The 14,837-nt window shown below is 27.8% G+C and overlaps 1 protein-coding gene across 1 annotated transcript in view; it reads left to right on the top strand.

The window, feature by feature from the left end:
- The window catches only part of LOC119661932, a 22,467-nt gene extending 9,236 nt beyond the window's left edge, over positions 1 to 13,231 (top strand). Inside the window, exons 6-7 of the mRNA XM_038071481.1 lie at positions 4,570 to 4,711; positions 13,105 to 13,231. Of these exons, the coding sequence (XP_037927409.1) occupies positions 4,570 to 4,711; positions 13,105 to 13,231 (269 nt within the window). The remainder of the gene's footprint in view (positions 1 to 4,569; positions 4,712 to 13,104) is intronic.
- Positions 13,232 to 14,837: the final 1,606 nt, after the last annotated feature.

The following is a 14,837-nucleotide window of genomic DNA, read 5'->3' as shown; positions in this document are numbered from 1 at the left end:
CGCGGTCAAGAACGACTGACGGTGTAATGGCCAGCTAACTAAGTAATAGTAAATAGTGGTCAGTGTGACGTGACTTTCCCAGGCAACTTTGAGAGTAATACAATGTGCAATATCTCCGAATGAAGGTGAGATTGTGTTCTTAAGGTATTTAGTTCAAATTGTCAAATTTTGAAGCTACTTTTATATTTTAATATTTTGACAATTTGAAACGACAACTTTAGTGTATCAATTATCAATTTAAGTATATCAAGTATATCAATTTAATTATGCAAGCGACCTGTAAGATATTTTCCGGTTCTTGAAGTTAAAATCACCATTTATTAAATTGATTTTTAACGTCGGTTTTAAAGAAACTAAATTTTTAATATAAATTATTGTATTCAATAGAGGTTTTTGTTAAACATATTAAATTAAATGAATTTTTGGCTGACCATACATCATTACCACTTTACGAAATGCCTTTTAAGTGGACTGCAGATATAAAAGAATCTACGATATAAGAGTTAAAGGTTATATCTTAATCAGTCCACGAAAAATGGGTGGAGGATTGAGTAAAGCGACATTGTAGTTATTTATCACAGGATTGGGCTTATTTTAAAGGAGATAAAGTTAGTTTTGGTTCTATGTTTTTTTTTGCGTTTTATTCAATAAATATTAGGATTTTTAATTAATTTCAAAGTTACTTTTATTTTTGAAAAAAGTGGTTTTTTGGTTTACAATATTCTCTCTTTTACATATATTTCCATCTACTTATTTAAATAAATATAATAATTAAAATAAATGAGTCCTTAAACGATAAGTATTTAGTTTACTTATTACCTTATATAGACGCAACATAAATTGCTTCTGTGCTAGATCATTGTGTAGATGAGAAATATTCCAAAAAACCATAGCAAAATAAGAAAAATCTTCAGACGACCAAATGATTTTAACTTCTTATAGATGGATTTAAACAACTTGTAGATATACATTGAATTGAGTATGTCATTGATAGACGGGTTATTAATATTCATCAACTCAATTAACGCATCGCTCTTGTTTAAGTTGTCCTCAATAGTGCTTTCCATCTCTGCCAGCTCACTGATAGAATTTTGAACCTCTTTTAAGGCCTCATTCTGCACCTCTATACAGTTATGGCGTTGCTCTTCAGTATCACTTTCTTCAAGAACACAACCTGCTTCACATTCAAATTCCGGCTTATAAGGACACTGGGCCACATGAGACTTGAGATCTCGCACTTTTATGATGACATTGCATCCGCTGTCTGCATAATCACAGTTAATATGTAAGTTTGAAATCCGAATGCACAAGTCTGGTCCTGCATCATAAGTTTTGCGTATTGAAATACGTTTGCCACAAGGACACCTTCCAGACACGGACCAAAACGCCACCAAACATGCCTGGCAAAATTTTTGCTTACAGGTTGGCTCAGTTGTTGGCTTCTCCATGACTCCGCGGCATAAACTGCAAATCATGCTACTTGAAATTTTCTCGTGAAATCTGTCTAAATCGTAACCCATCCTCCAAGACAAAGATTAGAAAATTCTTCAAAAATTTGGTTATTTTAAATAATAAAACGACAAGTAAATTTAATGAAACTCTGTCGATAAAATTTTTTTTTAATTGATTACTGAAGTTGAAGTTTGTTTCATTATTTTTACTTTTGACATTTAGTCGACCAGTTACTAAGTTTTTAGTAGTACTGAAAACTTCCGATCTATTATTTGACAATATATGCTGCACATAAATTTCATTGTTTTAATATTTTTGTAATTAATTTAAACTATTTATGTACACATGGTGAGAGTAATCAAGAAAACTCTAAAATTGGTCCTGAGAATCAGGACCTTTGAATATAGATTGAAATAGTTTTTGATGAAGCCCGTGTTCTAACAAAAGAATTTGCCACAGAAGTTGTAGTTAGTGTCAAAGATTATTAACTCATTGAATAATATATTTTGACAGCAGATATATCAAAGGTCACTTGTGAGAAAATTTGATTGATTCCAGGTAATAGTCTTTGTTGGGTGTCTTTTCAAAGTATGGATAGTAATAAACAGTATTTTCGAAAAGGTAAAAATTCTGAATGTGTATGACGAATATGTTGGAATATCAGTGCCAAATTTCGATCCAGTTTTATATTGGAGATGTACTATGTGCTGGATGACCACAACCTGGCCGTGAATAAATTGAACATGACGACGACATTTTTTTCAGATATTAATATCTCTCGACTAAGATAGAATAATTCAGGACAAACTTAACAATATGTTAAAGGCGGATAACTCTGGAGAACAATAAGTTAAGAAAGAACATAAGTACGACAAATAGATAATGTGGTAGTAAAATAATGTAAAGATCTTTTAACTGATAGGTAGTGTTAAGAGATAAAAATAAATGAACAGACTCATTGAGACGATTAAGATCGGAACCGAGCTCTGTTAATTACTGATGAACATAGCAGTGCTGTATATATAATGTCAAACCCAAACATATATTTTTTTTGTTATACATAAAGGCCTCTGGATTGTATATATAGATATATAGGAATAACAAACAAGCAAATTGGTTTCAAGTAAGTTAATAACTGATTCTGAAAGCAAGTTGACACCTAAAGTAATTTACTGAAGTAGTTATACTTTTCATCACATCTTCTTATTATTCTATTGTTTATCTATTGTTTATTATGGTACAGAATGTTGTTGTTTGTGTTATATGTAGTTCAAAACGATGATATCGAATTGATTTTATTACTGCTTTGTACTATACACCCTGTATGTACATAAAATAAAAATTTTTTTAGAAAATACTATAAATTCTGTTGAATTGCTATATTTACATACAAAAACTTTCTCATTAATAAAACAAACGTGAATTAAAAATTAAATGAATGAATTTATATTACAAATTGGAAATTAAGTTTTTATGATTTTCCAGTTTGTTTATTTATGAATTGAGTTTTTATGAAGTCAGAGACTTTTCAGTCCACACACTCACATATATATATACCTATCAGCATCATAAATAGAAATTTATTAAAGAAGCGTGTTCTTTTGATTACGTTTATGTGTTGTTCTAATTAATATTTATCAATTAAATAAAAAATATTAAATATATTATTTATACCGTACTTATAAATAAATATTGATTATTATTTACTAGTTATGTGATTACTATCACGAAAACTGTGAGAAACCATCGTTTAAACTATGACAGAAATATATATTTAAGTAAGCTTATTTTACTTAGAAGGTATTTAGAGGATCGCTTTTTAGGAGATATATATAATATAACGCCATTCAAAAAACTGATAATCGGTTGACTAACGTCTTCTTTTTATTAAGCAATGTTTGGTAAATCATATTGCAAATATTTTAATTATAGAAGTTAAATGTGTGGGTAGGATTTAAAGGCAAATATATATAGATTAATCAGGTCAAGATATATTTTCTTAGTTATATAGATAAGTAGGTTAGCATACGTGTTCGTCGGCTTCTATTGTTTGAAAACCGTTACAATTATGCGTAATTAACTTAATGTGATACCACCTGATTTCAGTGGAACCTCTGTTTATATAATAACACTTTGTTAAACCGCTTTATTAATGTTACAAATGGTTATAATTTTTTTGAAGAAACGCTGGCAATATAAGAGATATCTTCTATCTAATAGAAACAAATTATAATCATTTTTTCCATTTGCTATGCACTCTACAGGCATATAGAAGTTGTTAATTAGCTACTTCTTCCTTCTCATTACGAAAACTTTTACACTTATCATTGGATGTGATACCAGTCATTATGGATGGCGGTCTGTGCTGATCGTGTTCAATAATGACTTACGTTCATGTTAAAATTTCAGTTCTTCACATAGATCTCTTCGCCTCCCTGACTTTTCTTGGTCTGCTTAAGTCAGATATATTAAGCCTCGTTTGTGTAAATATGTTCCTCGACTTTACTGTTAATCACTATAATTCCTTTAGAAATATATTTCTTACTATTAGTTTATAAGTTGCTTAAGGAAGGAAATTCTTTTCTTTGTAGAAGAATTTGAATAATGCTTGAATAATGCGATTATTAGGCTTTCAATCAACTTAAGCACAAGCGACGGTTTTGTATTGTTATCTCCCAAATGGATTCTGCTTCTGCTTAGTTTCAGTCATTCATAGAGATTCATAGAGTGTTCAGATGTTTTAATATTTACTTCACAAAAGTAGCAAAAACTGATGCATAAAAGTCTATTTCATTTATATGGTACCTTAGTCTACACTGCCATAATAGAAGCCTGACGAAAGTTTTTGTATTTTCTCTGCTCAGAGTAAGTATTATTACAAAGACTATCGTAGATTGGTTAATGAATCTTTTGACCTATTTTCGGCTTTACCGTTTATCCAATAATTTTTAAATTTAACCAGTAACTGAGTTTGTCCTCAGTGCCCTATTCTGGATTGGAAATGTTAATTTTGATTTTATTTAACATAAGATTTCAAGTGGTTTCTAAATATGGTCAGGTATCTTAAGGAGTGGATCAGCAAGTACTATGTCTACTATAATCATGTGATACTGTAAGTCCCCTTTTATCATTATCATATTACCACTGTTCTGAAGACAAAGTGCAGCAGCACATGCTCTTCGAATGCGAATAGTGAATGGCGGAATGCTTGTGATCACACTCCATGCATCCGTGGTAATAGTGCTCATGGTTTTGGCATGTAAGTCGATGTAGTTCACTTAAGGTAACTTCAGCGTTTTTCTTTTTGTTTGACCTTAGACCACCAAATAAGTGGTATGTATATAATTATTGGTTTGATTATTTTTAAAATATACCTTAAAGTTAAAACCTTATGTTTTTTTGCCACAGATAATATGTTTCTGTTACTTTGTTGGCAGTATATTGAAGCTGTGAAATTCAGTTGAGAATTTTGTCCAGGATAGCACCCAGGTATGTAGCTTTATTGTTAAACAACAGTTTTATTAAGGTTTCAACTTAAGAAATTTTAGGTCTTCTTTGGTCTCATACAGCTACGTTAGATAATCGTTGTATACGAACAAAGTGGAAGGAGGATTATTTGGCTTCCGCTCTCTATAAAATTTTCGTTCTTCTTCGGTCTTATGAAGCTATGTTAGATAATCGTTGGATACGAATAAAATGTAGGATGAATTATATCTCTCCGTTCCCCACAAATTGCGACTGTTAAGCCAATTAATCTCAGGGAACAACACATCCCTTCTGGCATCATGAATAAACCATTTCAGTTAATGAAAAAAATAAACAAATACATTAATGAGCGTAAAATATTATCACAATATGCTTCTCCCCAGAGTATGGAAACATTTTCCATATATTTCTTTCCTGTTGCCTCAAACATAATTCCGTTTTTTAACTGGCGTGTCTGACGTCTGTCAGCACAATAATAAAGAAGCTGTTAGCATAAAAAAAAAACAAAAAAAAATATTGATAATAAAAAAGAGATTGGCACACTTCATCCGGGGTCAGTGGAGGTCATTCAATGTTGACCAATACCAAACTGAACTACAATTGTTACCATTTGTTATCAGATGTATACGATCAGTGAAAACTGAATATATCAAAATATATATTTTGATATTTTCACTTAGCATTTTGCATTTTGCATAAAAAATGAAAAATAAAATATTTTTTATAACAAAAGAAATAATAAAAAAAATAAATGCAAAATCCCATGCAAAGTGGTGCTGCGTAGGGTGCAACCGAACGATAATTGCAGTCGGATTAAGAATTTGTTGGGCTTCATTTCGGTAAACGAGTAAAGCGAAATGAAATCGGTGCGTTCACGGTGCATTTCAATAGAAAATATGTTGAGTGCACGGAAAACTGCAGTTCTATTGTCCACTACCAGAAATGCCTAATGTGCGTGCATGTACGACAACAATAGCCGAGCTGAAAATAATCCGCTTTGAATGCAAAATATTCCAGAATTCAATATGAAAATATGTGGAAAGAATACCATAAATTGGGATATGTAGCGACCAGGACAGCTTAACGTATATTTGTCTGTCCTTTAATGAGGGTAAACTATGCATTGCTTGGACGCGTGCCCAGTGTGTAGCGCTGATAGAAGAAATGAACTAGGATTGGATCCAGCTGCGCTGACCCTGATTTTCACTTTGTTTGTGGGTACGATTTTACTTTCATTTCAATTTTATAAGATTTTTTCTCATTTTTTTATTTTTATTAAATCGCTTTTTTAGTGAATTTAATGAAGTCCAAAATTGTTTAGTATTTTTCTGCTTGTGTATAAAATATCATATGAACTATTTTGTATCTTTTGTTAAATGCAAATAATTTGCATGCGCCCCCTGAAACTAATCTATTGTCCTCGTTTGACTGTTTAATTGTCATCCTTTTGCGACATATTATTGAGTCCTTTTGCGGAAGTGTCCTCAAATATTGATTGACAACTGATTGGCACATCCATTGTTTGTAGAAAATCAAGTGGGAATTTGGCATAAATTGACTATTTTCCTTGGATTACTTTATTAAATCAATTTCTTTCAATATGAAACATTTGCTTAGGTATTGTATATACATAGATTGTATATATGGTGTTTATATATATTGTATATATGTATTACATGTTTAACTACATTCAATGGTACTTGTGAATTCATCACGTCAGACAATAATTGATGATGTGCTTATTATACAAAGTTAAACTCGAAGCTTCTCTAATAGTCACAAAAACTATACATTATTATATGGTCAGATAGTTATATACCAAAAACCATATATATCATATTACCTGAGATCAATGAATCCAAACTTTATTCATGTCATATTTTACCTAAGAGCTTCTAATTCATCAAACGTATTGGTGAAATAACAAGAGCTAGATAATTATATTTACTACAGATATAGATATATATATAAAAGATAAACTCAAATTGATATTAATAATTTTAATGACTTTATTAAGATTAACAATAAATAGAATATAATTTAGAGAATTAAATATACACAACGTAATCACTACCGTAACTCTTTGACTGCCGACTGTTGACTGCTGACTTGACTTCTGCTACTTGAACGATTTCTACTTGACTGCTTAACCGGCTCCCACACATAAATATATTTACATAAATAAATGATAGAATGTTTCATTATAGACAGTTATATTATATGAAATATATCTTTGAGTCCCGCAGGTGTAACAGTTTTTCTGAACGTGTTTCGAACTTACATTTACTACTTCAGAAGAAAAAGTAACTTATCTAGTTAAAGGTTGCAGACCCCTTTCCAGGAACAATACATTTTTAAGCTGAAAACAAAACAGTTCACTTTGTATAGGATTGTCCACTATATGATTCCTAAAGTAAACTTAAATATAATACACCTGAGATTTAGATTATTACAAAATTTTTTTTTTTTAATATTCAAAAGGAATCAAATGTCTTTTATGGGATATCTTACTGTAGTGGATCTTTTCAAAAACTGGCAGTAATGCTGAGATGATCTGCCGTTAAATAATAAGACAAGTGTTATTTTTTGAGTCTTAATAAAGGTTTCAATACCACAAATCTGAATTCTTTTAATTGTTTTCATAATGATATCTTACTCATATACATACGATATATACATATAAATAATCAATATAACTTAAATAGTAAAAGACCTGCTATAATGTATTGATTATATACTAGAAGTACATACACATATGCAAAAATAAAAAAATAAATATTAATTAAATATAACAAAAGCAAAAATACTAACAGAAAAAGAAAAATGCTTTTCTACTGATAAGAGGAGACAGACTTTCTTTAACGAGTTTTCTTTCTGACAAGATATTCTTTGTTTAAAATAAGTCTTAAAATATTCTTCAATGTTCTTATTGTGAATTGACTAAATATTGTGAATTGCACGTGGTTATTTATTGCTACAGAGGGCGCTTATGGTGGTTCTGCAATTAGCTGAACTCAGTAGGCAATATATACCACTTATAGCAGTGACATAAACCAACTCCACCTCTTGAATGGTGTAAACGTCGAAGGTGAATATACATTACACCTCAATGAGTTGGAATTTATTATAGCTTAGCTATAACATTCTTGATGACATTCTTGACATTCTTGACATTCTTGATGTATTTCTTCTTTATTTGCAACGTTAATGCTATTTTTATTTTTATCATAATTTAAAATAATTTTTAAAAAATGACAATTGTTTTCATTTATGTTAAAAGACATGTTCTGAAGTTATTTCATGTTCTCCATATCCACGTTAAAGGTAATTAAAAAATTTCATTCAATGTTCCAAATGTGAGAGACATTCGGAAGTCGATTTGGCCCGCTATTTTCTACTATATATTTTCTGACTAATTTCGACCTAAAATTAAAGAATTGAATAGATTAAATTTGTTTTATGTCTGGAAGTAATACTAACGTAGTTCCGGGGCATGTCTCTTAGAATAAGCGGGTAGGCATAAACTGTGAGAGTCGGTACTCAATTTCTGGGTTTTCTGTTTGTGGTCAGTGCATAAACAATCTCCAGCTTTCTGCCGCAAAAAAAAACATAAAAAAATTGGTTTTCGTTGTAAGACAGTATTGTACATTTATCATATGAAGGATAAATTTGTAGTCAATTGTCATGAAATGAAGAGACCATAGTTCCATTAAGTAATCACTGAGAATGATCAAGATCTGCGAATGGTAAAACATTACCAAATCATAGTCTACAGTATATTTTTTAGGACTATCACTATGAATTATCATACTTCGCTTTATTAAATAATTTGATATTATTTTATAAATTAATTAGAATTATGTCTAGTCTCCGAATATGTCCGTATGTACGATCTTCCTATTACCCTTTAATTTAGAGCCTCATAGCAGTATTGTAAGCAATATTTTTAATATGGATATCTATCTTTGTTAAGTCGAAGTATATAATTTACTGATATGTGAATTGACAACAACATTTGGTAGCATGATATTTGGACACATTATTCATCAAAAGATAAATTAGATATACTGTAACTGGAATTCTTTATAATTTGATTTACTTAAGGCATCAATTTATTACTATATACTTTTTCTCTGTTTTATTGGCTTTATAAAGTTAACTAAATTAGTTCATCAATAAAACGATTTAAGTCTGTTAAAGTAATAAAATTTTTTATTTTTTCTTCTTTGACGTATATATATTGAAGTTGGTATAATTATGTTATATTATATATAAAGCATAAATATAATACTTTTTATTACATATAAAAAATGAGACATAAATTTTATTCAGAATTTGAAAGCATATTTTTTGAATTTATAATAAATTAAATTAAATGGACTAATATATATAATGACCTACATTAAAAAAAAAAATAATAACAATCCATCACAAATAATCGAAAAATATATTTACAATTAATAGATTTTTCTACAATCTAAGTTTTAAATAAATTAATACAAAGCAATTATTTTAGATATACAAAAATTATTTATTGTTTTGGCTGAACATATTATTTTAGTATCTACAAAAAAAAAATAAATTGGTTGGAAACATAAATAGTTGAAAAGAAAAAATAGTAAGAATAGTTCTTAGACTCTTACAGAGAGATTCTTGAAGAGCGATCATGGAGCCAATAGGTCTCCATATCCAAAGTTAATCATTTAATTTATCTCTTCAACAATTTTCTAGATTAGGTGTGATATTTTAGTTTGTTTTAGTTTACTTATTTCAGTAAGTAAATATTTTGTGTATGTATGCTATATCTCTCTTTTGTATGAAAGATATATGCGAAAATAATAAAAGAATTTTACAACTCGTATTTAAGTCTATGAAGATTCTCTCGTTAATGTTAATCGTTTTGTAAATTTGAAAAAGGAAAAACAATACACTAAAATGAATAAAATAAGAGTGATAAAAATGGAAAGAAGAAAATATTATAAATAATTTTAAAAATTAATGCTAACAATAATAACAAAATACTTCCAATTATGTATTAACTATATAATGCATTATTAGAGGTGAATCCGATTAGTCAAATGTTAAGGGATCAGTTATATAGTATAGAATGTCAGACATCAAACCATTTACTTAATCCAAAATATCCGAATAGGAAAAGTGCATATAAATTGATTCGTTTTGTCTTGTATTTTCTTTAAAGGGTAAGACGAGACCAGCGTCCTCAGTTGGCAGACTATTGTGCTCTAGCTAGTTGAACTAGCTAGAGCTATAGGTCTGAAAATGCAAGAGAAACAGCGAAGAAGCTTGTTTAGCTAAAATTTCTTAATTGTTTTATTTCTGTCAGGTTTTCCCCAAAGTGTTCCATTACTTTCAAGGAGTACAATGTGAATCATCATAGGTGTCCTAGCAGAGCTCTTATTATCCACGCAATCACTCAATTGATTCTCTAAAACTTCGCAGTAACCTTAAATCCATGTATGAAGTAGTTTATTATGTTTTGTAACACTGTTTAATTTTATCTCGACATAGGTAATTTAATATAGAGTTTCGAATAGTGGTGGTTTGCAACAACAAAAATTTTTTTTTATTTTAACTGATTGAATAAGAAATAATTCCAACTTCTGTATCAAGCCTCTGTTGTCCACATATTGACAATAACATGAAGTTAGCAGCAACCATTGGTTATGGATGTAATAGTATGTTTTCACTGGCATCATTAGATCAATTAACTTACTTGAGATTGCTTGAATTATCTGCATCCCAAGTTAACTGGTCTAATAAAGCCAGTGGAAACGTGCTATAATACTCTTGAAACCGTTTTTCTAATATTTCCTAGGTTCTACAAAAATTCGTTGAATAACCAATTTTCTGCTAAAATGAATGGATTTTCTGCGAATGGAAAAAAGTGCTCCGGCTAGAAAGGTGTTTGATTCGGTTTTTGGTGGAGGAATCTGGTGGAGGTGCCTAACGATTTGGGGGCGTTTGGTACTACCAACTGGCGACAGCAAGCAACTAATCGGGCTGGCTGGTGGAGGCTACTCAAGGTGGCCAATGACGACTCATGTCTGTAAGTATCTCTTTGGATTAGTCCATAAAATTTCGTTTATAAACTAATGAAAGCAATGAGTAAAATTAATAATTTATGCAGATGTATATATCAAGGTAAGAGGTTGAAGGTAAGAACATAACTGCGTAAACTAATGAATCTCCAACTTGTTTCTATCAACCAAACTCAATACATGATTTCATGTCAAGAAAAAAATATATACTTATTAAAATTAATAATAATAATAAATAAATATATGAATAATTTTTTTTGTTTTGATATCCCATAGATGTACTAAAATGCGAGTTGTATTACCCAGTAAGTGCGCCAATGTTTAGGAAATTAAGAATTAACTTTTGAGCAAATAATTTATAAATTTATAAATATTTATGCATATATTTAATACAATATATAGATGTATTCGTTTTTATTCATTTTAGGAATAAAGGTAAATATTAATTTTTGATTATTTTGTTGACAAATTTTTAATTAAATTTCTCTTTTTCTTTATAAGTTAAACAAGTTTAATTTATACAAACGCGCTTAATGCGAAGGAAGTTGAATAATAGATCGATTGAAATTCCAAGAGATAATCTGAGTTCAACTAATAAGACTAAAACTCTATAAATATTGCTAAGTAATGTTTAAGTAAATGCATTACTTAATACTTAATACTTAATACTTAATACAAAGTAATTTCAATATGCATTATTTATAATAAATAGCATTTGTATTTAAATATACAAATTAATAAATGATTATTTAAGTTTTCTGTTATACGTAGTTTTATATATACTATGTTGTATATATGTATATATATATATATATGTAATTATAAAATACAATATATGCAAATGTAATTATAATTAATTATACCATAATAATTTGGATAATAACAATTAATTGAGTTCTTATGTTGATGGGTTTACTTATCTCTAAAAAGCAGTCATTTATTCTCCTTAAATTTTACAATTCGTTCGAATGAGTTTCATCGAATTTACAATTGATTTTAATAATAATGAATGATATCTTAAATTAAATAATTATTAATACAATATATAATGTATAATGTTTAATTATGAAATATAAATACACACGAATTATATACAGATAAATAATTCAATTTAATTACTTAATTGCTAATTAAAGTAATGAAGCTGACTGATGATGTTTTACAACAAATTTACAATTATTTACTTTCAAATTGATATAAGGTTTACATAAATAATAATATTTACATACATATATATAAGATCAAAATACACAATTTTTGATAATATTTATATAATATAATAAAAAAAAATTTTAAATTTTTAATTATGAATTAATATTTTTTTATGTAGAGAAAATAACATTTTTTTTGGATATAATAGATTATTTGGAATATGTAAAGAAATAAATATAAATTAAAAGAAAATAAAAAGAATTGTATAAAATAAAAATACAATAAAATATAATAAAATAAAAATAAATATAAAGAAATAAAATAAATTAATAAAAAGATAAGAAAATAAAAGAATTGCATCAAATAAAATACAATAAAATAAAATACAATAAAATAAAATAAAATAAAATATAATGAAATAAAATAAAATAAAATAAAATAAAATAAAATAAAATAAAACAAAATTAAATAATAAAATAAAATAAAATAAAATAAAATAAAATAAAATAAAATAAAATAAAATAAAATAAAATAAAAGTTAATATGTGTATTAATAAATTTAATAGTAAAATAATTGAGAAATATTTATTTAAGTAAAATAATTTTAAAATATTTAAATTTAATAGTAAAATAATTTTAAAATAAATAAATTTAATAGTAAAATTAAAGGGAGGATTTCTTTTGTGTGGCTAGCAACGCCAACCAAACAGATACTTCTTGAAGTAAAGCAAAAGCGGTACCGGGGAGAGGAATAAGTCTCTTCGAAGAGGAGTCAAGAACACCATTTCCACGACGGCTGATCTGACGGTGCATAAAGCATTCCAATCCTTACGCAACACAAAAAAAATACAGTAAAATAAATAAAATTCATAAAATTTTAATAATATGAATTCAGAAATACTTTAATCTTCGCAAAAAATTTAAAGTTATAATATGAAATTAACAAATTAATTAGGACTACGACTGGTTGGGACACATCATCAGATTGCCTATCGAAAGAAAGCAGTAAAAGATATTTGAAGAAGGAATTCCGAGAACGCGTAAAAGAGGACTATCCAGAAAGAGTAGATCAATGTGGCTAAACATGATTTACGTATATTAGGGGCCTTTGAGAGCAGCAGTAAAAAAAAATGGAGGAAGAATGAAAAGCAGGGCTAGGTCCTTAATGGATTGTCAAATCCCATTGAGGGGCTCAAATAAAGTTTAAGTTCGATTTCACATTCATAAATTAAGGCTTAATATCAAGAACAGAACGGTTAAGGTCACAATCTATTTATTATTTTGTTTAGTTGTGGTTTTGTTTGTAAAATTATATATATGTTTTGTTTAAAATTTAAATATTTATAAGCATTCAAATTCAAATAAAAATAAATAACACATACGATTAATCAATGTTTAGCTTAGCATTTAGACCGATTCTGTAACATACTCCACATAAACCGTTTATTGGATTCTGACCATTGTGTTACCTTTGGGTTCCAGTTTTGACATATCCCCCATCTAGCTGTTGCGTTTTGTAGAGAGTTATTATGAAAGGCATATTCCTAGTTTACAAGCTACCTATATCATTTTAAGTAATTCATTGCATTTAAAAATTTTGTAAGACTTTTGAAGAACTATCATAATCATAGTTCTTCAAAAAAAGTTTTGCAAAAATTGTAGCCCTGCTTAAAGCTTAACATTCTTTTATGAAAAGTAGAAGCAGCAGAGATCGTCACTTAAAACTACATGCCTCTATCGTCACTATGCATATCTGCTTGTTAAGTATTGACTGGAGGGATATAATATTCCTACTTTTGGTCCTATTCCTTAAATCAAATCGATTTAGACTGTCGATTTATACATACTAAATAGATTTAGTATGCATAAAAATGCATACTGATTTAATGGATTATTGATATTTATATTTTATAGATATAAAAAATATCTTCAGTTAAGTAATAGTGACTAATATTTATATAATATTGTAGAAATTTTTAAGCTCTATATGACTTCAATATATCTATGTTCCACATGATTAATATTTAATTCTTGATTTAAGAAAGAATATATATATTTTAAAATCAAATTTGAAACTTATTTTTGGGTAAATTTAATTATTTGCTTATTATTATGTTTCAAGACGTATTCTCAGGAATGCTTGTTCTCTTATATTTTATTAAATAGGGTCAACCATAAATAAAAAAATTTTTAATTACAACAGTATATGTGGTTTAATCTGAACTAAATTGAATAAATTTAATATATAAAATGGCAAAAATTTTTTTAAATCAAAAATATGTTCTATTTCTTGTCAATAAATTTCTTTGACTTAATAAATAAAAAAAATGTTTCATTCAATTCGATATATCGTATATGTAGAGATGTCCTTTCTTGAAAAGAAATAATTTTTTATTAACGATCGCAGCTACGACATGCAAAAAATATAAGAATAACAAAAATATCACCAAGAATTAATTAATTAAATTAATAAAACTAAATTTCCTAATTAAAAAAAAACCAAAATAAATAAAAAAAAAATCAAAAATTTGTTGTTTTTATAAAAATTTTACATTTATATATATTTATTATTTTTTCTCAATTGTTGTTTTGTTTGCACTGGTTAACAAAATATATGTATATATATATTTAATTATATATATTTAAAATTTTTTTACATATAATATAAAAATAAAAAATAATATTTTA

The sequence above is a fragment of the Teleopsis dalmanni genome, chromosome 1, assembly GCF_002237135.1.
Source record: "Teleopsis dalmanni isolate 2A chromosome 1, ASM223713v2, whole genome shotgun sequence".
In the NCBI taxonomy this organism is placed as follows: domain Eukaryota; kingdom Metazoa; phylum Arthropoda; class Insecta; order Diptera; family Diopsidae; genus Teleopsis; species Teleopsis dalmanni.
Note: the sequence above shows the minus strand (reverse complement) of the source record. Positions and strands in the feature narration are given on the sequence as shown.